This window comes from Branchiostoma belcheri, unplaced genomic scaffold (assembly GCF_001625305.1).
Source record: "Branchiostoma belcheri isolate BF01 breed outbred unplaced genomic scaffold, Haploidv18h27 scaffold225, whole genome shotgun sequence".
NCBI lineage: Eukaryota > Metazoa > Chordata > Leptocardii > Amphioxiformes > Branchiostomatidae > Branchiostoma > Branchiostoma belcheri.
Window position 1 is genome coordinate 57896 of NW_017803769.1, and position 27117 is coordinate 85012.

Here is a 27117-nt window from a genome sequence, read left to right on the forward strand (position 1 = left end):
AAGAGCCCCCCCCCCGGTCCCACCAAGCCCAAAAAAGCCCGGTCTAGATAGGGTTAACACTAAAATTACAAACCACTAACTTCACTAACCACGTGTAAAATGTAATACCTTTCATTACAATAATACATTTAAAAAACTTGTATAATACTGTAGTAGAATTTTAAAAGCATAGGTAACGTTAGTACATTCTTCAGCCCTCTCTAGATCCCCCTATCTTGACTTGTACAAAAGAACGGAGCTTGTTTCTCAAGCGGAGACTATTTTACATTTATATAATTTGAAAGTTTGGCACGTTTACTCCTCATTAATTAATATTTATACCATATTAATATTTATGATCTTGATAAATAGGTTTCGAGGAGGACGTTGGCGGGCGGACTAATATGACAATACTCAACCTCAAAACGCCTCGGCGACTGGCGGAGTCTTCACATTTTGAAAACAGATCTCTCGATGTGTACGAGAGTCGACTACAGGACGTGAAGAATTCTGTCCTGCTTGGAGACTACAGAGCGAGACGAAAAATCATGGAGGCTTTACCAGTTTACAAGCTACCCTTTTCAGTGGTGATTACAGAGAATAAGCTGAGGAAGGGCGTTATGCCGTAAGTAACATGTTTATCCGTTAAAACATTGAAAGAAAGGGGAGAGAGAGAGAGCGCGTGTGTGTGTGTGTGTGTGTGTGAGGGGTACGAGAGTGAAAGCATTTCTCAAACTCAAATCAAGGTCAAGAAGAAAAGTCTTTTACTGTCCCTACTTATTAGATATTGCATGACATATCTTACCATCAAGAATTTTGGCCAACATTGTTTCTCAATGACTATAAGATATTGTAGACGATTTTATTTACATAATTCATCTTCAATAAATTCAACGTCCACCCAGCTTACAGTTGTTATAACCCTATATCATTTATCACTACGCAATTTCTCATTAATTTCGCAAATGTACCAGCGACCTCCAAACTGAAAAGCGAACACAACCCACAAGGCATATCCACATGCAATGCTGGCGACGAATAACCACCTTTTTTTTTCTTTCTTCCCTCTTACAATCGGAACCAGGCTTGCATCTAAAATAGCTGGGAGGAGCATGAAAAAGACGCCCACCATCGGTCTCGTGAGCGTGCTGATGATGACGTCCTTCTGTGACCACGCCTACATCTACGGGTTCTTCCCCTTTTTTAAGGACAAGAACAACGTGGCGGTTCCCTACCACTACTTCCCAAACGACAACGTCAACTCTCGCCGCAACCCTCCCTTGATGAACGGCTTCGATGAGTTACACAACGTCGACCAGGAATATGACTTCCACAGGGAGCTACACAGAAGAGGCGCGGTGAAGATGCAGCTTGGTCCATGCGGAAAACGTTGACTCGTTTTTATAGTCTCCGCCAGACTCTTGTGCAGGCTGAATAGATAGTACAAATCGGGATGAGAAGGGAATATGATTGGTCAGGGAGGTAGCCGACCACAGTCAGAGGTTCAATTTGGCTTCCCCTGGCCAATTATACCCCATTTAGGCCGATTTCTATTATTTATTCAGCCTGCAAATGAGTCTTAGAACTAAAACACAGCAGTTTGCTATGTCGTACTTCCCAAGACTTGTATGTATATGGAACAGTTTGGATGTCAGTCTCTCAGCCACAACACTTGAATACCTTCAAAAGACAGATGATAATACATTTACATAACAGGTTTAATGCAGACTATGACACCGATGCTGCATGTACATGTAGCTAGATATCCTTTGCAGATGTACAACCTGTATGGCCACAAGGCCGCGATAATTGCCCTATACTTGTCACTATATTGTTATATATCTTAATATTTTATAGCATGTTGTCAGTTAAATTGTCCATTTTTGTATCATTACTGTTTTAGTATGTATTTTGTATGTGGAGAGACAACTAGCAGAGGTGCAATGGTTATGTGGCCTTGTCGGCTGATCCCCGGGATGGTGCGTTCTATATGTATTGGGGGTGTGTTCGGACCATCAAAGATAGCGGAAAAACGTATCACATCGATTGTAATCAATCTTAAATTTCGGAAACATTAGGTTCTGAGCTTCTTCGAGTACTAAGTCGTTACCCTAGGAAAATTCTTTTTTTTTTTCCATGACGAAAAAAAGAACCTCTTACTTAAAAATGTACACGACTTACAGAAATGACAGCCCGTCTGCCTGAGGGTGTCAAATTGCTACTCCGGTCCGAGACCTTGTGACATGTGTAAGTTAATGTAGAGGTCATTTGCATAATTAATGAGGACATGTTGAAATGAAGCTTGACAAAGGAGAGGAATTTTACACGAAAATAGTTGAAGTTAGAAAACCATAAACTAAACTAAATTGTGCTAAGGCCAAAGCAAGTAATTTTTATGGATGACATCAGCGCGCGCATTAATTTTCGCCTGATTTTGGAAAAAAAAAAAAAGAAATTTTGTTGCCTTCTGACAGTGGTCACCATGCCGAAAATGGGCAAAGATGTCAGTCGCCATACCGGAATGTGGTTGGCAGATAACTATGAAGAGAGCAGACAAGAAAAGGCCCTGATTTAATGTTCTATTTCTTACTTTGATGCAGTGATATGTGATGCTGGCTGTGTATATGTGATGTTTCCACTGAATCAAAACCATTTGTACAATGATTGACTTAAAATTCTAAAATGTAGGAACCTTGTTTTTTGGGCCCGTCTTGTTTTTTTTTTCGCCCGCTCGCATTAGATCTGGAGTCTGCGGAGGATGTCATCCATAAAATTTACTTGCTGTGGCCTAATTGCGACCTTATTTCCATAGTCAATGAGACAAATGAATAAGATTTAGAAAAACTCATATATTAAATGGAGGTATGAGATCTATGAATTCCTGTTTTTTCCTGTATGTGAGGCTGTGACTCTCCCTTAATTTACGGGACGATTAACAAAACTGTGGTCTGAAATGTGCAAATAGAACAAAGGAGAGACAATCAGTAAATACGCCAGAGTGAGACAGACCGGTTGTGTCGGTGTACGTGTAACCATGCCAGACAGACGACCTCTTCGGGTCATAGCCGCAAGCAAAAGGCTATATTTGCGCATTCTTTGCAAACATGGCCGCCATTGTCGGCTGGGTAACTGAGTCTGTCCGGGAGATTTTGCAGATCTCTGAGCTGACTCTGCGGTCTTTTCTTGTCTTCTGTACAGTCTTTTTCCTGGCATGTTTCCTCTTGAAGTGCCGCAGAAACCTGCCTCCCTACCCGGCAGGACGTGTGCCTGTTCTCGGGCACCTCCTTGCCTTGGGCCGAGCGCCTCACCTCAAGCTGACGGCGTGGAGGCGGCAGTACGGGGACGTCTTCACCGTCAGGATGGGGATGGAAGATGTGGTGGTTCTGAACGGCTACGCTGCCGTCAAGGACGCGCTCGTGGACAGGTCCGAGCTGTTCGCCTCCAGGCCGGCAGCTTACCTGGCTAATGCAATGCTTGGTTTTGGAAAAGGTAAGCCTGTATTCACAGTGTGCTTTTCTTCACATAATTCGAACAATAAAAACTTAATTCGACGTATAAAAACTTACAACAGAAAGCTAAGACGGTCGTGAATACTTTGTTAATCATGTGGCAGAAATGGTCAATGTCGTCTGGTGTCCTTTTATAATTATCAGCATGAATTGAAGATCTGTATCTGTATCTGTATAGCCGGTATAACCGCCTTTCGGCGTAACACACCAGCTTCGCAGGCACGCGGTGCGGTGGCAGCTGGCTATATTACACCGATCGACTTGTTACACCTAACCCTTGAACTTCTAGCTCTAGACATTGTTTAAAGCTATCTATTGACAACGCCCCTACTGTACTTGGTGACAGTGAGTTCCACTCTGCGATAGTTCTAGGAAATAATGAATTCTTGAACACCTCAATCCTTGGTTGATAACTCTGGTACTTTAATGCATGGCTATTTCTTGTTCTCTTCTGGGCTGGAATTAGGTACTTAGTAGTTGGGACATCCACCAAGATGTGACATGTATGGTAGTGAATCACGAAGACGTGCTGTTTGTTCCGACAGACATAGATTTTGCATGCTGGGGAACCGAGTTCAGGCAGAGAAAGAGGTTTGCCGGCGCCGTCCTAAAGAAACTGGGCATGAAGATCGGAACTGGCAGCATTGAGGAGAAAATCCGAGAGGAGGCGAGCTGTCTCCGCAACACGGTAAGGTGAAACCAAGGATGAACCATGTAAAACCCTGATCTTTTTCACTGGAATATTTTTGTGATACTAGAAGTACTGGGGGCATTCCCATGAGCAGTATGCCGAAAGGTTTAATCGCCAATAATATACAGTACTTTTTTCTGTTATCACCATTTTTATGTATTTTGCAATGAGTCAATGATAACACATGTACAATAATGAGGGATCATCAATTCTAACAAAATATCATGTGGTCTGTGATATGTAAAACAAGAGTTCCACGATCTCATACCTTCACCAAATGATGATAACCCTTGCGGTTGAGGAATTATACAATTTCAATCATTGATTTTGCAAATAAGAGCCTCATTTGCATGGATTATATCAGTTGGTCATATTCTCCACCCAACGACAGCCTTATCTTAATAAAAAGGCTATTATAGCACTTCCTCGTAAATTATGCAAACGAGGTCATGATGTGAATAAATTATGTGTATTGATGTTCGCCTTCACTTAACTTAACCCAACAAAAGCCGCCAGGGGGTTCAAAATCCAATCATTTCTAGGTCTCATCAAGACCTACCTGCCTACCAAGTTTCATGACAATGCATATTAAGCTTGTTGAGTTATGCTGTTCACAAACGGACAGACGGACAAACGGACAAACGCTACTGAAAACATAACCTTCTTGGCGAAGGTAATAACAATACCCCTGGCTAACTTATGAGACCTTTTCAACGTGGACAAATTCATCATTTTGAACATACACATTTTGCAAATTCTGTTCAGATTGCAGAATACAACGAGAACCCCTCTGACATCGCTTATGACGTCACCGTGGCTTTCGCCAACGTCATCTGCTCTATGCTAATGGGGAAGCGGTATGACTACAGGGACGAGACGTTCAGGGAACTGGCAGACGCGGTTTTCGTGATCATGGCTGAAGCTGGAGCTGGGCAGATCATCGACGCTTTTCCCTTGCTACGATTTGTTCCTATCGGTAGGTATAGAGTACTGGGATATTTCATTCCAATAAATAACATGAATCTGTAAGTAGTATAGTCTTACAGGCAAATTACATATTTCTATTGCTATACGTATCACATATACTTTTAGCGATAGAAATATATAATTTGCATAAAAAAATTATGCATGTTAGCATCGCAATTAAGATTAAGATTAGGAATCATTATGATAGATTTACTCAGTAAGAATTGAGAATAGCAAGATTAAGAAGTTACCTTACATTCATGTTTAAAGCTTAAACTTTTGATCCAACACAAGGTATATTTTCTCACTAGAGCTTTCGACCAGTTCCTCTGGTCTTCTTCGGTAGACTGACCCAGTGACTTTAAACAATATCTTAACTTGACCAACACTCAGTGTTGAAGATGAACTTTCATGATAGGACCTTACGTTTGATTGTAACTGTTCCCCGGGGCACTTTACAGTGAATAGAGCCAGCATCAATGCGTTGAAAGGGTCCTCCAAGATCCAAAATGTGATAAGACAGCAGATATCACGCCATCGCGAGACCCTGGACCGCGAGAACCCACGAGACTTCCTCGACTACTGCCTGATGGAGGTTGAGAAGCAGGAGAAGGTGGAGGGTCTGACGCCGACTTTGTTACATGACTTTGAACGCCGATATCCAGAATAAGGCACTGGTCAGCATCAAGCGTCACCGTGTGTAGCTATGTCAGACTAGACACTGGCAAAGATCACTTAAAATCTAAGCTTCAGTTAGTGTTAACTGCAGATCCCCAGTCCTTGTATTTCCTACTATGAATGCAATGTCTCATAGGGGTTACTCAACATAATGTACCGTTAACAGGTGCAGCAGGAGCTTGATGCCGTTGTTGGTGAGAGTCTGCCCACCCTGTCCCACCGTCCCTAGCTTCCCTACGTGAACGCCTGTCTGCTGGAGGTTATGAGGATCCGGCCTGTCGGACCTCTCGCGATTCCCCACTTCACCACAGAGACGGTCAAAATGCGGGAATATGAAGTAGCTATGGACACCCAGGTATCGCTAGCTCTAACGTTAGAAAAGTGGCCCCTTTATCTAATTTTGGCCATATGACTGAGATTTATCCAGTGACGATCCATTTCAACTCGAAGGATAGATCTACTGCATGAACCGTCACGTTTGCTGTGTGTGTTTGGGTGTGTTTGTTTGCGTGTGTGTGCAGGTGAATGTTTGTGTGTGTGTGTGTTTGTGTGTGTGTGTGTGTGTGTGTGTGTGTGTGTGTGTGTGTGTATTAACGTACTCTCTATTTCCTTTGATCCAGGTGCTTGTTAACCTGTGGTCCCTCCACATGGACCCCGCCTACTGGCCTGATCCGGACCGGTTTGACCCCGGAAGGTTTCTGGACCCGGAAGGGAACGTCATCAACAAGCCTGAGTCCTTCATGCCTTTCGGAGGAGGTATATCAGACCTATCATTTGTACGACGATAGTAACTTCAGTATTTGTCGTTTGGCTTGTCTTACTTTTTGAAATTCCTTATTTCCAGGCCGACGCGTGTGTCTTGGTGAGCAGCTGGCCAGGATGGAGCTGTTCCTGTTTTTCTCCACCCTGCTGCAGTCCTTTACTTTCAGGACGCCAGAGGGCGCTCCTCCTCCATTAACTGACGGTGTCTTTGGTGCGGCTTTGAGAACCGCACCCGTTTGAGCTCTGTGCGATCCCGCGTTAGCTTTTATAGCCAGATGTGGGAAAAATAACTCGATTTTTCATCTAATATCTAATATGAAAATTAGCCTGTGGTACCCAAGAAATAGTTGCTATATTGCCGAGCTTTAATAAACACTCATATAATATACACTCTATATATTATGTAAATGAAAAGGCAAAATTAGAACGACATTAAACATATTCCTTCCAGGTTGCTTGCCCAGCAGTTCTAAAGGTGTCTATAACATACTTAGTCTACTGATTGTTGTGTTGAGATCTTTGCTAGTACGAAAGAATTTTAGGGGGCATTCCTTTATTTAGTCTTGATAGCTTGTTCGTTAAGGTTAACTTACGTGTTTTTTGTTGTTGTTGTTGACAGGTGGATCTAGGTTTAGAGAAGCAAAGAGGTTAACGTTTAGCTCCTTTGACAACTGTACCTTCTTTATATTGTTGGCAAGCTTTGAATCCTTGGTGACAGCCCGCTTAAACATGTTGTCTTAGTTTGTTAACTTTGATTATTTTGAGGACTATTTCTACTGTAGGATACATTATTACTTTGCGTATTGCTTATTAAAGTAATGTAAGAGCCCTCCATATCTAGTAGATGATTCTACCTACATCTATAATCCAATATTTGCTACTGAAAGATGTATTAATGGTTATACAGCTGAAACCATCTACTTTTATCTTCCAAATATTGCATAAAAATTGAATATCATCTTTCTAAAATGACTTTTTCTTATCAGAATGCAGCAAAAAGACTGAATATGTAGCTTTAGAAAAACTCTATCCGCAAAATACGCCAAAAGCAAGCACTAGAACTGCTATGTTACGTATCTGTACTGACTAGAAACGCTACACGTGTGATCATCAAACTCTAATCTGACATTGCACCCTGCTGATGAAATAACAGGACTACAGCTCATGTAATATTAAACACATTCTACTGCGAGTCGCCAGAAACTAGATCTTTTCCACAGAGCCAACTGGTCTGACCAGAAGGTCTCACTGAGCCCACTGGTACCTCATTGCAAGGCGGGGTCGTCAGGATCAAGGGTCGTCGGTAGCTCCTCAGCGATCGTAGGGCATTGCTCGGGAGGAGACAGTCGGTAGGTGTGATCATCGGAGACGGTAAACCCGGGGTCTGACACGTAGATCCGCGGGCGTGGGCAGTAGGGCGGTCTTGCGACTGTTTATATGGTGATAGATGGCGATGTTAGGTTAGTAAGACGTTAATAAGAGAGAAGTTTATTGCAAACCCATGCCCGAAGGCTATTAAAAGTAACAAACACAAAAGAACTCTGCAACAGGGTATAAAGTAAATTTAAAATGTACATAATGAAATCTAATTGTCTAAAACTATTGCTATGTCTACGACTATGTCCACCAAAACCACCACAGCCTTATTACTACCCATCTGCATCCTCACCCACTAACCAGCCCGAAAATGTCGACTGGATACGGTCACATACTTGGTGATTTGAATATATTCATTCATTTCATGTAATCGTCTCTTGCATGTAATCGATTTTTTCCAGGTAGTGCAACGAGCCCCGTAAAAATCGAATGACACCCAGGCTACTACATTATCGCTATGATCATTACATGTACTGAATTTAAGGCATACCGTGCAGGTGATAATGAGGGCGTTGTATTTTTTGTCAATGGCAAATAAAGCTGTAGGAACGTACCTCTCTCACAAATGTAGTTCTTCAGTAGCCAGCAGTGATGGTTGTTCCACTGGTAGTTGAACTGAGGACGGATCTCCACGCATCTTTCCCCGTAAATTGTGTCCGGTTGGCCGGGAGACCAGTTGCTGTAGTCACCAGGGCCCAGCACACCACCGTCGCTCCAAACGTACTGCGACTGTCGAATGGTTAAAATGGTATCAAGAAGAAGAAGTGGAAGGTATTAACGATAGTTACAAGATATTACTGTTTTTAAACAAGAGATCAAGGCTTTAGGGCTAGGTCGAAATAGACAGGCATATTAAAAGAATGAAATGTATGAAATAGATTTAAATTGGCTAATGTTTCAACAACGTGAATGACGCTTAAAGTATAGTTGACAGAAACATGTAAAACTAGATTTCCACTATCTCATAACTTCGCCAAATGATGTTAGCCTTTATGAGTAAAAAATTATATATCAATCGCCTTGATTAAGCTAAGAGGATCCTTAAATTTAAAGTAGGGTTTATGACACTATACAACTAAGAATAAGAGGTACAATTAATAGGACTTATCAATGAAAATCAGTGCAGTGGTAAATAATAGGAATTCTATTTTGTACTTGCTGAATAACCTCTACCAGGCTTCGGGAGGCGGATGGATAGAGTAGAAATTGGCCAAATAGAGACCCGAGTAGAATAGTAGAAATTGGACAAATAGGGATCAACTCTTTCCAGTCGCCTCCCGAGGCCTAGCAGAGTCGACATGCTGCCCGCCCTACCGCTGGATCCATACACCGTCATCCTCCATATTCCTCCGCACATCTCGTTCGGATTTCCCCAGCACGGCGTGTCGCATTCCCTGTCGGGCAACACCGGATCCAGGTCCTGGAAGTGCTGGGTAGTCCCACAGCAACATTGCTGGAAATATTGGGTTCCTATAGAAGGTAGGAGAAAGAATTTCTGTTGGTAAAGCTATACTCTGTGCCAAGCTGATATCATGCCAAGATGACAACAAACTCACCCCATGTTGACACGCAGTCGGCCCCGGAGCCTCTACTCGCGGCAACGGCGGACAGGATGCTCGCTGCAGGGCGGCTGGACTCAAACTGGCCGGTTTGGGACGGGGCGTCAGGTTTGGTATAGCAGATTGGCCGCATCAAGAAAATACCATGGCTCACATCAAGGCAAGAATAAAATTTTCTGCCTAATTTTGGAGAGAAGTAAATGTCGTTCCCCTTCGGCGATGCCTTGAGTGTTGCTGTAAAAGAGAGACTAGTGAGTTAGCCTTGACTGTATAGTTTTACGAGAGACTCGATTGTGAAAATTTTGGGATCTTGTCCCCCTCCTCCCCAATCTTTTCCTTGTTTTCATAGATTTTGAGTCCGCAAGGGATGATATCCATACAATTTACTTCCTATGACTTTAGCTCCGTCCGCAGTAATTATCGTCGTCTCATTATATGATATGATGACGGTGGACTCGTGCACGTGATAGAGCGCCTTTTGAAGATTACCGACGCTGCAATGATGTCTAATTACCAATGTCAGGGGTTAGCCGTTTCCAGTTCGCTACTTTTGGAGTGTATGTCGTAATTAGTCGTCGCGGTTGACGTCATGGCTCGAACTAACTTCAGATTTTGCACACGCCGCGTCTTAGGTGGTTCTGAGGGATTTTGCCGAAGGTGTCGCCTGGTTTCCTTAAGGTGTTCGTACTATTTCCAGGTCTTTTTGCTCCTTTCTAAACCGCTTAAGTATACTCTGTCGTCGCTTATTATGTAGATCCTCGGGGCCTACACCTGGGAGGGACGTCTCAAATTATCACTGTTGTCCCGAAGGGCAACATATTCTATGTGCTTTTTCTTTTCTTCATGCACAGGTGATAACTACATCGACAACACAGAAACTTCTGTGTTATTGCTCTCATATACATATACCGGGTGATAACAAGAGATAATCTCAGTATTCATGATTTTATAGACATGTCGCTATGGAAACATGCTGAACTTTACTCCCGTGATATCCATCCCTGGCCTTTGTAGCCGAGGTTTGCGTATGTTGACCTTACTAACATATTTTTTCTCACATTTATCACAATGCATGGCGACGGAAGTTTTTCTAACTTTTTTAAAGCCATCACCAACATAGAGGAAATAAAATACTCGCTTTCACCTAAGTAAAGTGGGGGAAGTCGTGTAAAGTACCTTTCTGAAGGACACAAGATCAGTGGCATGGCAGGATTCGAACTCGGGACCTCTTGGTTTTGAGTCGACCACTACAGGTACGCCACGTGACCTTACAAACGTTGTGAATTTTACCGTTCAGTGCGGTTAATCGCAAGTGTGTTCCATGTGAACAATAGCTTACAGGTAACATTACAAAACGGCAGGCGGCAGAAAGGGACAAGGCGAGCGACAACTCGTGCCCTGTAGTGTACTCTTTTTGTCGGCATTGAACAAAAAAGTTGCTACTAAATTAGTATGTCTTTTAAAATGATTAATTATTCCTTAAGGTTAGAAAATCCCAGTTTGGTACACCTTATTGTCGTCTGTATGATGTTCGTGTTACGGTGATTTGGTCCGTGTCTTTGTAATGGTTGATACAGCTTCGCCATATTTGGTGGGTCGTTCTTCCGGCCGACACAACCAGCCCGACCAGTATCACACGGCGTGAAGGTTAACCCAGGTGTCAAACACACAAACACAGCCGATAGCTCTGTGCATTGTACCTTTACCTCACTAAAGGTGTAAATATTGCGTTTTAGAAGAACCGCAAATGTGTTTGTTCGTTAACCCTACCTAGACCGGGGGGGGCTAAAAGTGCCCGCGGCAACTTTGATGTCACCTAGCGTCTGAATGGCTAGCCGTAGAACGACCAAACTTGGTGACTTTTCCTAAAATATTGTTGGCAACAATTCTCTATCATTGGAATAAGATAATAATTTTTTGTGTTGCCATGGCAACGGGTTTCTGACAGGCATTTTTTGCTAAATTTAGTACTTTTTGTTTCAACAATAGAATTTTATGGGTTTTATGTCAAGTTACTCATGGTTTCTAATATTAATAACATCCCATATAATTTTATGTAAATTTTATCATTAAATATGCATAATTTATGCTAATTTTATGACGTCATTGGCCAAAATCCAAGATGGCGGACCATATCATTAGAACAGGTATATACGGGTTATTTTCATTAAAATTTCATCAATACTTCCATTTCTTTTTACAAAAAAGGTTTAAATGAAGGTGTTTAGTATGTTTACAATGTATTTTAGGCTTTATCATGAAAAAAAAAACTATTTTTGAAAATTCAAGATTGATGATCCAAGATGGCGGATATCTTAAATATGCATGACGTCATTTTATGACGTCACCGGTGTTGCTATGGGCAACATAAGACTTAGTACACACTAATATTCTGTCATAAACACTTTTGGTAAAGTTATGTTGTATACCAGGGAGGTTTTCAGGGAAGAACCTATTTAGACGGTTTTGGCCAATAAAATCACATTAATGACGTCATAATGACGTCATATTACGTCATAACGACATAAAAATTGTAGATATGATACATTTTCACTAGTACACCATTCTCTGAAAATTTGGTGGTCATACGACATACCGTTCGCGAGTTCTTAGGGGGGGGTCAAAAGAGCCCCCCCCCGGTCCCCCCATGTCAAAAAAAGCCCGGTCTAGGTAGGGTTAACGTTGTATGGATGGAACATTTGCGCTCTGGTAAACTTTTAAGACTGCACAGGTGAGAAAGCAATAACTGGCAAATAATCCTAATATCAAACACACCACCGCTGTCTTTTTACGGTCTTTCCAAGACTTTGAATATTACTGTTTGACACATGTAGACACAGTTCGAAACAATAAGATTTCAATTGTTCTCAGTTGAAATTACACGAAGCATAACTGTTGTACTATAAATTCCTACAAGTGGAAGAAACACAGTTGTACTATGTTAATTCCTACACGTGGAAGAAACATAATTGTTCAATATAAATTCCTACACGTGGAAGAAACACTGTTGCACTATATATAGTATATACATTCCTACACGTGGAAGAAACACAGTTGTAGAATGTTAATTCCTACACGTGGAAAAAACACAGTTGTACCATATAAATTTCTACACGTGGAAGAAACACAGTTGTACCATATAAATTCCTACACGTGGAAGAAACACAGTTGTACTATATAAATTTCTACACGTGAAAGAAACACAGTTGTTCTATATAAATTCGTACACGTGGAAGAAACACAGTTGTACTATATAAATTTCTACACGTGAAAGAAACACAGTTGTTCTATATAAATTCCTACACGTGGAAGAAACACAGTTGTTCTATATAAATTCCTACACGTGGAAGAAACACAGCTGTAATATGTAAATTCCTACACGTGGAAGAAACACAGCTGTACTATATGAATTCCTACATGTGGAAGAAACACAGTTGTACCATATTAATTCCTACACGTGGAATAAACATAGTGGTACTATATAAATTCCTACACGTGGAAGAAAACACAGTTGTACTATAAATTCCTACACGTGGAAGAAACACAACTGTACTATATAAATTTCTACACGTGGAAGAAACACAGCTGTACTATGTAAATTCCTACACGTGGAAGGAACACAGCTGTACTATATAAATTCCTACACGTTGAAGAAACACAGCTGTACTATATGGATGCTTACACGTGGAAGAAACACAGCTGTACTATATAAATTCCTACAGGTGGAAGAAACAAAGTTGTACCATATTAATTCCTACACGTGGAAGAAACATAGTTGTACTATATAAATTCCTACACGTGGAAGAAACACAGTTGTACTATATAAATTCCTACACGTGGAAGAAACACAGTTGTACTATATTGAATTCCTGCACGTGGAAGAAACACAGCTGTACTATACATTCCTACACGTGGAGAAACATAGTTGTACCATATAAATTCCTACACGTAGAAGAAACTAGCCTGGTATCCAGTTTGGGGGTATTAAGGTGTTCGGGCAGGTTGTACCTTCGGGGGCTCTAATAGCTTCCCCCGCCCAGTGCAACAGGCCGTCCCGGTAGGAGTGTTACGCTAATAATACGACAGTATGCTTGGGGATTTGGTTTCCCCCAACACGTGGAGGGCTAACCAATCTCTCGTGAAATACACACCTGGAAACTTATGTGAGGCGGGCAGGCCAGAGCTTTTGCGGCCCAGACCACGAATCAGACTGGATACCAGGCTAGGAAGAAACACGGTTGTGCTATGATGATATGATTTCGTAGACGTGGTTGGCCCAGTCGCCGCCCTTCCCGTTGTTCGCACAGCGGTGAGACGGCCCGTACTGTCTGTAGGCTTCCCGTGCAGCAGACGAGGACGCGCACCAGCCTCCGTCCTGGACAGCAAAGACATCATAGCCTCGGTCTCTGGCCGCCTGGTAGCACTTTTCTATGGCGTTTTCTCGCAGACGGTAAGGATCTTGTAGTCTGGGATCCAGGCCTTCCAGTGGGGGGATTGCACGGTTGTTGCTATCTGTCCAGCAACCCAAACTTCTGTACGTAGCTGAAAAGAGAAAATCATACATGTACTAGAAAGGTAACATTTGCAAAGTAAATGCATAATGTTAACCTTCGCATATGGTCTTCTCTGATAATTCTAACTCAAGCCCATTCATATTATATGGTGACAGGAATCTACATCCCTCCTGCTATAAAATTGCAACATGATGTAACCCAATACTAGTTACCATGGTGACAGATGTCTGGTTCAGGTCATTGACCTTATTTGTTTGGAGAAGAAGAAGAAACAGAGCAAAATATTACCTCAATCAATCAATCAATCAGTCAATCAGCCGCGGGCATTAGTTGCTGATGCGTGGCGGCTACAGTCATGCACAAGTCCCGCTGTTGTTCTTTTTTTTATTGTTCTATTTTTTATTCTTTTTTTTTCTAATATTAACATGAACAAAGGAAAAGTGTATGACTGTGTATGTACATTCATGTGTATGTGTATATATGTGTGTGTCCGTCGTTCATTATGTGTGTGTGTGTGTGTGTGTGTGTGTGTGTGTGAATATCATTAGGACAATAATAGATGGCGTATAATATATAAAGAGAGAAGAAGCACGCCCACCCTTGTTGCTAGCTGGCTGCTGACAGCAGTCAATGCAGCACTTCCTGTTGGCCGGCCCTCCACACAGTCCGTTCAGATGTCGTCCCGGGCAGGGCAGGTCGTCAAACTGGCACACCCCGCCCATGGCTCGGCATGGCTCGTCTGCAACACACGGCTCGTCTGTAAAGCATCTGCCACAGGTTCACAACCTTCCCCCGACCAACGCCAATCAAAGTTGGCTGAAGTTCAGGAACTGCCTGATCAGATTTAGGCCACGCTTGTAACTTTATATACTAATCAAATAGAGTTAAAGTCAAATTTGACTCTCAACCAAGGCCCGACGAACGCTGACCAACATGTACTCCCCAACCATCAGCCAACCATAGCCGAACCTTCGGTCCACAAGCGAATATTTTCAATATTCTGAAACATATGGCTGGCGCAGCCGAACACCAGCCGACCTTGCACCCGACCTACTCCTACGTAACCATGCTTTGGGGAGTTCGGCAGTGTTCGGTAGTGCATCCGGCTAGTATGACGGGCTAAGTAAAATAAACAGGCGTCACACAGCAGATACGTGAATAGGTCCCAAGACGATTAAACAAGTACATTTTCGGCAGTAGTACGGCCAATGTCCTCTCGATACCGATTTTTAGAGATAGATTTTCAAATATAAACTGTACGGTGACTGAAAGTCGGCGACCTTTTGGTGATTAACAAATTTGCAAATTACACGGTATTAGATTGTATGTTCACGACATGCATATACAAACTGGAATTATCGAATTTCCTCATATGAATTAGGTCATAATCTATTTGCATAAATTGCATCTTATTGTAGTATGTTTGTTTGTTTGTTTCTGTTGTAGTTTCAGCCTACCTTGTGGAGCGCAGCAGGTCAGGTTCCCTCCGCACAATCCTGGCACGAACGGCCCGGCACAGAAGTCTGTATCACTGGTACAGACACCGCCGATGGACCGGCACAGCTGATTCACGTCTACAGGAAACGAAGCAGAACACATATAACAAGAAATCGAGCATCTCTTATCTCTCTTAGAGCTTTTGCTAAGTTCTTGTTCCATCTTGTTTCATTGATGATGAGAATAAGGTTGTGTTAGTCGTAAGTCAAAAGCAAAGATACAGGGCATCTACTCCATCCTCAGCCAACGCCGCCTCCGCTGGCTAGGGCATGTCAGGCGTATGGAGGACGGACGGATTCCGAAGGATGTTCTGTATGGACAACTAACCTCTGGATCCAGACGACTTGGCCGTCCAGCATTGCGTTTCAAGGGCATTTGCAAGAGGGACATGAAGTCAGTTGGCATAGCAACAGACACCTGGGAAGCGCAGACTGAGGACAGAGCTGCCTGGCGCAGAGTTGTACAGAACGGTGTTGCAGATGCAGGTAAGAGGAGAGGAGAAGCTGCAGCAGAGAAACGGAGACTGCGAAAGGCTGCAGCACAAACTGCACCAAACTGCACATAACACACATGCAGAGTATGCAGCAGGGTCTACAAAACGAAGGCTTGACTTTCAAGCCACATGAGAGGTCACCAGAGGCGCGACCCAGATAGTCTACTATAGACTGAACTGCCAAAGACTAGTCGTTATAGTCGGGACCACGGATTACAGATGTTAAGCTGTTTATGTAGACTGTACATTTTACAAATTGTAGTATCTCACTTAGAATTTAAGTATCTTGTATTGTACCTAGACCCAATGTAACTTCTATATATATGTAAGTGCGTGTCCTAAAGTTACACTAGATATACTACATAAAACACTGATACATACCGCAGAGATCTTTCACCAGCATGCTGGCTATAGCACACGGTCTGTCCTGGTCCAGCTCTACTACTCGTGCGGGGTTGTTGGTGATCATTCTCAGCTCGCTGGTGTCCACAGTGTGCTTCCGCCCTGCAGCGATACTGTACAGCTCGATCCCACAATCCCGCGCGGCACGGGCACTTTCCGCAAAGTCATCATACTGGGGGAGGGTCAACGATAACAATTTTACAACTAAAAACGGCTAAATGTTATTATAAATTATCATTGGTGCTTAGTAAGTTAAAGCTGCATTTATGTAACATTGAGACGACAAAAAAGTCAGTTCTCTGGTCATTTCATTATAACATAACTTAAATATTTACTATTTAATTGAAAATAAGTGTCATTCAGACATTCTAGGTACCAAACTATGACGCATTACGAGTTTGTGTCGAAAAGTTAGAAACACAGTTGTCAGCCATGTTTGTCTACATTTGTGGTGGAATAAACCATAAATGTAAGAAATTTGAGGAAATTAGGCAAATATGTAAATTTCTATTTAAAATATTTCAGTTTCGGTGCAAAAATTCTGCATAGTGCTCCTTGCCCAGAAAAAACAAGTTTCAAATGTACTGGTGAAATATTCTGGCAAAAAGGAAAGACAAAGTCAGTGAATATTTGCAGTTTGTAATAAACATGATATTAATAACGTTATCTATAAATGAAATGATGAGCGAACGTGTCCTTTCCTGTTTATCCTAGTTTATCCTGATCCTGGGTGTTATACTAAGGTGTTCTATATGCTCATTTCCACACATATGTAACAGAGCAAGCCTTATATCAGATAATGGTTAATCCTAAGAAACGGTATTCCTAGTTTTACCTGCTGCCCCTCCACATCCAGCTGGGTCCGTCCGTCCGTGACGATCACGGCAGCTCTCGGGACATACCCGCGGAACGGAATCTACTCAGAACACAGGAGTGGTCAGAGCTGTCAGGTACTGCGTAACATGGTGTGTATCAATACAATGTACGTGCGCGTATGTTTGTGTTTGTGTCTACGTGCCTGCGTGTGTTTGTGTGTGCATGATGTGTGTGTGCATTCATAATTATGCGTGTGTGTACGCTCATGAGTGTGTATGTACGCTCAAGTGTGTGTGTATGTGTGTGTTTGTGTGCGCGCGCGTCCTTGTGTGTGTGTGTGTGTGTGTGTGTGTGTTAAGCAATTCCTGCCTAATTTATTTAGATCCTGCTATAAACACGTTCAGCTGATACGAGCTTAAAGAATAAAGATAAGCTATTCCTAATAAAAAAAACAGCTATCTTCATTACAGCCTATGTCAGAATGTATATCTACATCTGTAACGTAAAATTCGGAAGTGTTAAGTTTACCGTATTTTTCATATATTGAATGGCATTTCCGGTCCGTGTGAGGTCACCGTCAAAACTGATCTCTGTCAAGATGGCGTCCTGCAGGTCTGTTTTCATGTTATAACTGCCCAGCTGGATGTCTAACTTCGGCAAACAGTCGTAGTGGATAACTCCAACCTACAGTATGAACCCACTTGTTAGATGATGAAACCAAACAGGCAACCACATCGAAAGCACTAAACACATGACCTCATGGACTGACTTATCTTTCGACTGGAATGACACGGACTATGATTATGCCTTATTTTGACTACTTGTTCTGGTTGACATGTCTTGTTTCTAATGATTGATAACGTGTACTCTTTGTTCATATTACTTATTATCTCTATGTTTAATCATTTTATTGTCTATGTCCTTTGTAACTTGTTCTGTTGGGCTACCTTGGAAATCAGTTGTCCTAAACTAACGGTACCACCCAACGGTTTTTAAGATCAATCAATAGATAAATAAAAAAGTGGGCGAGATGATGTATGCCTTTTCCTTTCTGGCAATATGTTGGAAATCGTTGTTTTTTTACACAACTAATAATAACTCTAGCCTGTTTACGTTTGGATGCCTATCAGACATCTTCCTCAAAGCTTATGACTGGAGTACTGCTTCTCGCCACTACATGTAGCCGAGGTAGGTGGCGCTTTTGTGGCAGGAACACTACTGCAAACGTGGGTAAGTCTGTATCCCCCTGTATCGGCTGTACATATAGCGGCGAAAAGCAGGACTTCAATCAGAAGCGTCTGAGGAAAGTACCTGATAGATATCGAAACATAAACAGTTTAGAGTCTATACCGGCTGTGTAAAAAGAAAACCTATGTTCTACCAACCTGATGAAATTATTTTCGGAAGTACTTCTGGATATTGTTTCAGGTAGCTGACCTGTTAGTTTCAATATCTGACAGAGTAGGCTTACGGAACATGAGTGGGGAAAAGACAGACAGAGCGAATAACTGGAGGTCAGGGGTCTAAAACTTTATCCAGGAGGCAGAAGAAAGTAAAGGTCATGGGGAATTCAGAAACTCGAGGACTGCATTCTTCACGCCCCTGAAACTTCCGATTCCCTAGCTTGTTAGTTATGCGTTGCTAGCTAGTGATAATGTATCTAAATCTTAACTATGCAATGGTTACAGTACCAAATGCTAGATTTACGCAGAATTAAAAAAAGAAACCTGCATGTCTGTACGTCTCTGAATAAGTTAACATATAGCAAGAAGCACGAATGGAAAACCTAACCAAAGGTTTAAGAGTCTGTGTAGAACCTGAATTTCTCCGATGTCCAGACAGCCGACAATCTCCCGTACAAACCCCTTGATTCTCTCAAACACTTCCGGCCCGATGCTCCACGACCCGTCGATAACAAACACTATGTCGATCCCGCAGCTGCCAACTGTTAAGATCCAAAATAGAAAGAGAGTCATTTCGTTTGAAAACAAACAACAGCTAGAAAAGTAACATTTGCAAAGCAAATGCATAATGTTTACCTTTGGATATGGTCTGCTCTGTTATTCTTATTCTAACACATTCACATACATGTACTAATAGTATACGGTGACAGGAGTCTAATAGGTCCAGAGCAGACCATGAAATTGCAACATTATGTAACCCAACACCAGTTACCATGGTAACAGACGTCAACAAATCAGGTCATTGGTCAGGTCAGAGGTCACTGTTTGGAGAAGAGGAGGAAGAAACTGAGCAAAAACAATATGTTTTCCTTCGGTAAACACAAACATATTCTTTCAACATAGCATGAGTCACCTGAGTTAGGAAGTTTTAAAATTTGATGGGGGTCGGTACCGACTTCCGACGAACTTTGACCCGGTTCTGACGTCAAACGTGTGAAAAACATTAATCACGTGTCTACAGCAGTTGGAGCAGGATGTTGATGAAGACCCAGAGATTCGGCTAAAAATTCCAGTGAGTCATTTTTAGCCGAAGAACAGTACGATACACTTCACCGGCTGGGGTTCACCAGAACTGACTGGAACAGATCAACCTACTAGTAGCGATACCTGTGCATGTTGACATCATGTTGACATCATGTTGACATCATTGATTGATTGATTGATTGATTGACTGATTGATTGAATGATTGATTGCCGTTCTTGGTACCGAATATAACTCAATTGAACTGAATTCTTTATTAAGATACCAAACATAAGAGACAAACATGTCAAATATCATATATATATATTTACAAAACTATAAACAGTGCAGTAACTGTACAACCCAGATATTTACAAGCTTCATTATCTTGTGCCAGTCTCTATCTGTGTAGTTTGTTTATAGAGTCTGATAGTCTGATTGACTGGTGAAGGAAAGAGTTCTGTAGTCGAATGATTGACTGATTGATTGATTGATTGATTGATTGATTAAATGCTAAAAGATTAAGATTCCTCTGCAACAAAGAATTTGTCATTACTGTAACCTAAATGAGATTGAAGACGAGAGTCATTTTATTGTGGACTGTACTCTATATAATAATGAGAGAATGTTCTCTTCAATTGTATACAAGATCATTTCCCTAGTTTTAGATTTCTAGATAGAAAAGAAACGAGAAGAAGCAGAACCTGTACATATGTAGTTTTACTATAGGCATATTTTAGTCTGCCATCGTTATTTAACATGACCTGTACTTAGTTCGTAATGAGCAAAAATGTACAATAAAGGTCTTTCATTCATTCAATATTATGACTAACCGATATCCTCATCTATCTCCCCGTCTCCGTCGTCGTCCAGCCCGTTAAGCAGCTCCTCGTCCACCCGCCCGTCACAGTCGTTATCGATGTCGTCACTCAGGACAGGGTCAGTCCGGGTACAGCTCCCGTCACAGGAGACGGAGTTGTTAGTGAGACACCTGCACCAGCTGGAGTCCGCAGTCAGCCACACCTCGTCTGTCTGGAACACAACAGGGTGGAACATAAGACATTATTTTCACGACCGTTGGGCACACACACAAACACACACACACACACACACACACACACACACACACACACAACAACACACACACACACACACACATACATACACATATACATGCATACACGCACTACACACACACACACACACACACACACACAAACACACACAAACGTATTACACAAACACACACACACACACAGTCACACAGAGAAGCACAAACACACGTCGGTGAAGGTTAGACATCCAGGTGATAAGATACACACACAAAAAACAGTTACACTCCCATTTCACTTAGACGGCGCTCTCGCGTAAATACACACACAAACACAAAAATATAGGCACACAAATTCACACACACACACACACACACACACACACACACACACACACACACACACACATACACACAGAGGTCAGTTATAGGGTAAAGTCGATAAGAAAATAAAGTATTTAGAACTAGCATGTTCACCTTGTAGTGATTCCCGTTGCTGAAACAGCCACAGTCTGTCTTGTTGATGCAGGTCCCGTCCCAGCCCCGGATGTACCCGTCATCACAGACGCACCCCTCCGCACATCCCGGCTCACAGGCCGGCACCGGGTCTGCGCAGGTGGGCGGGCAGACCGGGCTACACGCCGAGTAGTGGCTGTGTGGGTCCGGACACAGCTGGGACACTTCTAAATGTTGTAACGTTATGTATTATATTATTGTCCAATATGTATTACATTATTATATATTGTCCAATGAATGCAGTGGAAAATGAAATGCAGTTTTTTAGCCAGTGTCCTCACTATGAGACCGAAAGAAACAGATTATTTCAGACAGTTACCATTTCGTCATTTAGAAGATCACCAAAACACTACGTTTCTACTAAGACCACAAAACACAATAATTTTGCAGATTCATTATCCCCTGCCTTCAAAGAAGAAGTCGAACCCCATAATAGCTAGCGTAGTAGTAGAAGTAGAAGTTTTTTCCAGACAGTTGTTACCTGTCTCCTGTTACTGTATTGCAATGAGTATTATACTTGATTGTACAAGCAATTAGCCTTCGGGCATGATTTGGCAAGTAAAATTTCCAATTATTGTTAATGTGTCCATTTCATTATTTTCAGGCCATCCATTCTCTTTTATTTTGTTGTCAGTATGTGCATGACTGTGTTTATGTTTTGAACCCTGGAAGTCTAGTCATGGACTAAAGGGTATCGAAATAAACGAATGTGTCACTTGTTGTACAGAGCATTCCTGAAAAGCAGCAGTGGTTTAACCCTATCTAGGACCGGGGGGGGGGGGGGGCGTAAAAGTGCCCGCGCCAACTTTGATGTCACATAGCGTCTGAATGGCTAGGGCTAGAATGACCAAACTTAGTGACTTTTCCTAAAATATTGTTGGCAACAATTTTCTATCATTGGAATAAGATAATAATTTTTTGTGTTGCCATGGCAACGGGTTTCTGACAGGCATTTTTTGCTAAATTTAGTAATTTTTGTTTCAAGAATAGAATTTTATGGGTTTTATGTCAAGTTACTCATGGTTTCTAATATTAATAACATCCCATATGAATTTATGTAAATTTTATCATTAAATATGCATAATTTATGCTAATTTTATGACGTCATTGGCCAAAATCCAAGATGGCGGACCATATCATTAGAACAGGTATATACAAGTTATTTTCCTTAAAATTTAATCAATACTTCCATTTCTTTTTCCAAAAAAAGGTTTAAATGAAGGTCTTTGGTATGTTTACAATGTATTTTAGGCTTTATCACGAAAAAAAACTATTTTTGAAAATTCAACATTGATGATCCAAGATGGCGGATATCTTAAATATGTATGACGTCATTTTATGACGTCACCGTTGTTGCCATGGGCAACATAAGACTTAGTACACTCTAATATTCTGTCATAAACACTTTTGGTAAAGTTATGTTGTATACCATTTAGTTTTCAGGGATTAGCCTATCTAGACGGTTTTGGCCAATAAAATCCCATTAATGACGTCATGATGACGTCATATTACGTCATAATGACATCAAAATTGTAGATATAATAAATTTTAACTAGTACACCATCCTCTAAAATTTGGTAGCCATACGACATACCGTTAGCGAGTTCTGAGGGGGGGGCCGAAAGAGCCCCCCCCCCCGGTCAAATCTTGCTCAAAAAAGCCCGGTCTAGATAGGGTTAAATAGCACTGAGGTTTCTAACCTGATTAAATAAAACAGAAATGATTAAATGGGAAATGCCGTCAGAAAGGTGAAGAAGCTGTTACGAATATCCTTTAACCCAAAGGCATCCAATGCAAATTCTGGGTGGCAAAACAAAAATATTCTGGATCAAGAAATATGTCCGAAATGGGGTTGGACAAACTGTCCATAACAGGAACCAACAGATACTCGCCTGTACCGTACATGTGCAGTTTATTCAACAATCCTTGATAACGTAATACATCAGACGTAAGTTTTGTAACTTTTATTCGAGCAGATGTATATTTACTACAATCTATATCCCTTAGATGTGCTGTGTCTTTTACACCATTGCCATTTTAATTACAGTCTTTATAATTGTCAATGTATTTTATCATGTAAAATACTGTTTGTATGTATTGAATTGTTTTTAAACTGTGTAAATTGGACAGAATTCAGTGATACACTGCAATTCTCAATAAAGTGATATTGAAAATATTGAGATTCACTGCCATTTCTTGGCACATTTTCTTCATTTCATACTTGAAACGTTTGAAATATTCCCAAAATAAGACTAAAACTTTATGGTGAGTTTTCTTCTTGACATTGTTGAAACGAAGCTTAAACTTCATATCAAATGATGTGTTTCATTACCTGTTTTTCCTGCTCCAAGAACTGTTGCTAGAACATACACACACAACTGTACACTCCTCCCCATGCCACCTCAACTGTATACAAACACAATAACAGTTTGTAATAGAATATAAACTATACCACAAAGAGAGAGCAGAACTTTATAATCTGATACAATCTCTGTTCCCCTTCTTTATACATCTAAGCTGCACAGATAAATTTATATTTCTAATGAGCTTAGACAAACCTTCTATATTGAAACATATCTGTTCTTACCTTTTTGCCATAAGAAACGAGAAGAAACCGAATAATTACTTGATTGTAGTTACTTGACGATGTATATATGTAACGTTATCTGCATTCCATCCTTTTTGTGACCTGTACTAAACCCAGTGGGTATGTGTGTACAATAAAGGTCTTCATTCATTCAATAACAGTCATACGTAGATGAATATGGCCCGAACACTAGCCGAACTCCCCCCCCCCCCCAACAATTGTTGGTCGGGAGCACGGTCGGCTGGTGTACGGTAAGGTCGACTAGTGTTCGACTGAGTTACTCAAATATTTCAAAATGTTTTAACAATTGTTACCCAACTTTCTTACTCTCAAAACAAGTCATATAGATCAAATTTAGCAGAGGACTCATTATGTTCTTATTGTAATTTAGAAGAAGAAACACCTTTACATATTTTTTGCCACTGTACCACTCTTGTGAAATTTCTGGGGGATGTAGAATTTTGGATAAAACAACATGTTGATACAGAAGTCAAGTTTACACCCAGAATTATCATACTAGGCATTTCAGTTAATCATCCTATTGTCCTTAACACATAGTTATTAATATTGAAACGTTTTATATATAAGAACTGACAGTACAAGTTTGTTACGATTAAAGGATTCATAGGCTATGTTAAATACTATCACAGATTAGAATATATGACAGCACAGAACTTTGGGAAAATGGATAAACATATGTTGAAATGGGGTCCACTGTATGGTAAATTCTTAGATTAATGTATTGTTTGCAAAATGTCTCTGCGTATTTATTTTTCTTGTATGTTAACACGTCCTCTGTTCTTTGCTTCTAAAAAAATAATAAAGACCGACCTTGCTCCCGACCTACTACCAAACCATGGTTGAGGGGAGTTCGGCAGTTTTCGGGAGGCCATTTTGGCTACATGTGACAGGACCTTATACACTGCATGTACCAGGATGTTAAACGTGTTCGTCAACAAAATGACTGATGATATAAACAATAGTATTCCAACATGGCTGCCCATTTTGTCTTTTAAACAGTCTTGTTCATTTGGAAACATCAGAACAGAATGGAGGATAATAGCTTACGTTTGATTTAAATACACAAACGCTAACACGCTCTAGAAGTTTAGAAGTTGAAGATGTGATAGATAGTACACAATTGACGGCGGTTTCAGGTGCATTTTTTTCGGATCGATATTGAGAAAAAAATAAAATAGCATGAAAAGCCAGGCAAAGATCTAGAGAACACGAGTTAGTTTGGATACTTACGACTTCCTATGATGTTGTGCGAGACAGGCAGCTCTTGGCAGAAGCTGAAACGTTACGTTACGTTACTCGTCATCGACTTGTCTACGGCAACAGAAACTGCAGCTCCTAGACTGGCAGGATTTCTCGGGCCGTGTACAGGGATGGTTATCAGTGAACAGACCCGCCCACATAAACAAGACGCTAGTCAGATCGATACTAAGTTTCCAAAACACCTGTATCCGGACGCCGGCGGCTACAACTGAAATGTTGCAGAGTTTTGGGTTTTGGCTTATTTTGGCGTGTTTTTTTATCGTGCTTTTTTTTTTTTGCACTGTAATTTGAATAGAATAGAAGACGAATGTCACTTTGTTATAGACTTTAGATTATATAGTAAAGAGAAATGATCTGTATAGGCTTGTACAAAATCTATTTCCTCACTTCATACACTTGAGCACTGTAGAAAAATTCATATTCCTAATGCGACTTGACAAGCCTTCCATCGAAAAACATAATCTGTTCCTTTATCTCTACGATAACTGAAAAGCGAAGAGAAGTTGAATTCATGTAATGATAGCTAGTTTTATTTTGTATATATCTTTTCATCATGTTTTGTTTTGACCAGTACTTAGCTCAATGTGGCAAAAATGTGCAATAAAGGTCGTCATTCATTAAAGGTCATCCATTCATTTTATATGCTAACCGGAAATCCAAACCATCTACTTACCATGCAAAACTTTTTAGACGTTTTTTTAAATTTTTTTGTTTGGTTATTTACGATGCCTGGTCTCCGAATTGGGCAGCGGACCTATAGCTAGGCATTCGAAGGTTGGAGTTCAGGCTAGAGCACTCTACCAGGAAGTTGAAAACGCTTATTACATTGATCAAGGACATTATTCTGTATAATGCCCTTGCGTTGATGAAGGTTCAGCATCCAGGTAAACAATATTAAAAGACACATGAAACTAATCCTATCTGCGTAATTTGCCCAGTAGTGTAGTTTGATTTACCTGTGAATGTTGTAAGTGTTATTATTATTATAACGTAGCATTCCCAAATACCATTCTCTTACATATAGGAAGAGTTTGGACATTTATTTTCCTGTCGACGAAACTAACCGATACAGGAAAAGCCCTATATTCTACATTGTAACACTTCTAAACAGGAAACCTGCCAGCACTAGCAATTCTGACACAAATATGTTGTAAGACAGAAAATTTCAACATTGTGTTACCGACAATACAATACGATTTTATGTCTGTCAAATGTTATTTCGATGATGTTATACGATTCTCATCATGACGTATGGATTGAGTTATTGTAAAAAAAATGATAATCCTGTAATAAGTGAAGAGCTGTATTAATAATATGTATATCTATTACATATACCTAATTAATATGTCAAGAAAAAAACTTACGACTATGTATAACACTTTTAGATCTAAAATTATCCATGTATTAGACGGTGTGTTTTCCGGTTTGTATTTCCAGTGTTTTTACAAAGACTTTAATGTTCTTAATGAGAAATAACCAATCACAGCTACTACTAATACTGTGCTTTTTTCTAAATCATAAAAAAAGTCAAAATCTTTATTCTCGTTGGCACCACACCCAAATTTCGTCCTTATTACAGAGAATTTCTAATATTGATCACATTTAAACAATGGCTTACTACACTCCAAGTAACATAGTTTAACTCGCTGTAAAACATTCAGAAATCCATTATTACACATTTACAATCTACACAAGTCAAGTGCATTGCGCAACAATTGCAATGCATACATTGTATGGCAAACAACACTTAATAACTATAAACTATTTCTACTAGTGTACTAATCTTACTTCATTACATCTTGGGCCCTTGTCGTCTTGCCAGACGATCTGCAGCATCAGTCGTTCTCAGGGGGCCTGGGCAGCGCCTCTCATGACTGGTACGACCGATTCTGGCCCTGCAGGCTCTGCCGCAGAACCGGCAGCAGTACTCCTGTGTGGCGCTTTTCTCCTCCAGAAGTCCCTTTCGTCCACTCCTTGCATCTGCCTTCCTGGTCTCTCTGGTAGCTTTGAAGAGT

At 40.9% G+C, this 27117-nt stretch overlaps 3 protein-coding genes across 3 annotated transcripts in view; 2 read left to right on the plus strand and 1 right to left on the minus strand.

Annotated features, from left to right (window-relative positions):
• LOC109470445 (alpha-2,8-sialyltransferase 8B-like) overlaps positions 1–1373 on the plus strand; it is a 3816-nt gene extending 2443 nt beyond the window's left edge. The window contains exons 3-4 of the mRNA XM_019769397.1: positions 352–604; positions 1064–1373. Coding sequence (XP_019624956.1) covers positions 352–604; positions 1064–1373 — 563 coding nt within the window. The remainder of the gene's footprint in view (positions 1–351; positions 605–1063) is intronic.
• A 1710-nt stretch (positions 1374–3083) lies between these two features.
• Positions 3084–6052, plus strand: LOC109470437 (cytochrome P450 2C30-like). The gene is made up of 5 exons (XM_019769390.1): positions 3084–3468; positions 4034–4176; positions 4945–5166; positions 5690–5758; positions 5990–6052. The coding sequence occupies exons 1-5, from the start codon at positions 3084–3086 to the stop codon at positions 6050–6052; spliced, it is 882 nt and encodes a 293-aa protein (XP_019624949.1).
• Positions 6053–13724: 7672 nt separating this feature from the next.
• Positions 13725–24714, minus strand: LOC109470438 (matrilin-2-like). The gene is made up of 10 exons (XM_019769391.1): positions 24669–24714; positions 21196–21401; positions 20501–20699; positions 19061–19188; positions 17772–17927; positions 17263–17343; positions 16407–16599; positions 15493–15609; positions 14634–14774; positions 13725–14063 (listed from the first exon to the last, which is right to left on the minus strand). The coding sequence occupies exons 1-10, from the start codon at positions 24712–24714 to the stop codon at positions 13765–13767; spliced, it is 1566 nt and encodes a 521-aa protein (XP_019624950.1). The 3' UTR covers positions 13725–13764.
• Between the last annotated feature and the right edge of the window lie 2403 nt (positions 24715–27117).

Excerpts from the sequence above, each read along its gene's own strand:
- LOC109470437 (XM_019769390.1), top strand. The coding sequence starts at position 3,084 with ATGGCCGCCATTGTCGGCTGGGTAACTGAGTCTGTCCGGGAGATTTTG. Across the intron at positions 4,177-4,944 it reads CGAGCTGTCTCCGCAACACG|ATTGCAGAATACAACGAGAA; the intron begins GTAAGGTGAAAC and ends AATTCTGTTCAG. Across the intron at positions 5,759-5,989 it reads AGGTTGAGAAGCAGGAGAAG|GTGCAGCAGGAGCTTGATGC; the intron begins GTGGAGGGTCTG and ends TACCGTTAACAG.
- LOC109470438 (XM_019769391.1), bottom strand. The coding sequence starts at position 24,714 with ATGGCCTCCCGAAAACTGCCGAACTCCCCTCAACCATGGTTTGGTA. Across the intron at positions 17,928-19,060 it reads TGGACATCGGAGAAATTCAG|GTTGGAGTTATCCACTACGA; the intron begins GTTCTACACAGA and ends TTCATACTGTAG. Across the intron at positions 17,344-17,771 it reads TTCAATATATGAAAAATACG|ATTCCGTTCCGCGGGTATGT; the intron begins GTAAACTTAACA and ends TGTTCTGAGTAG.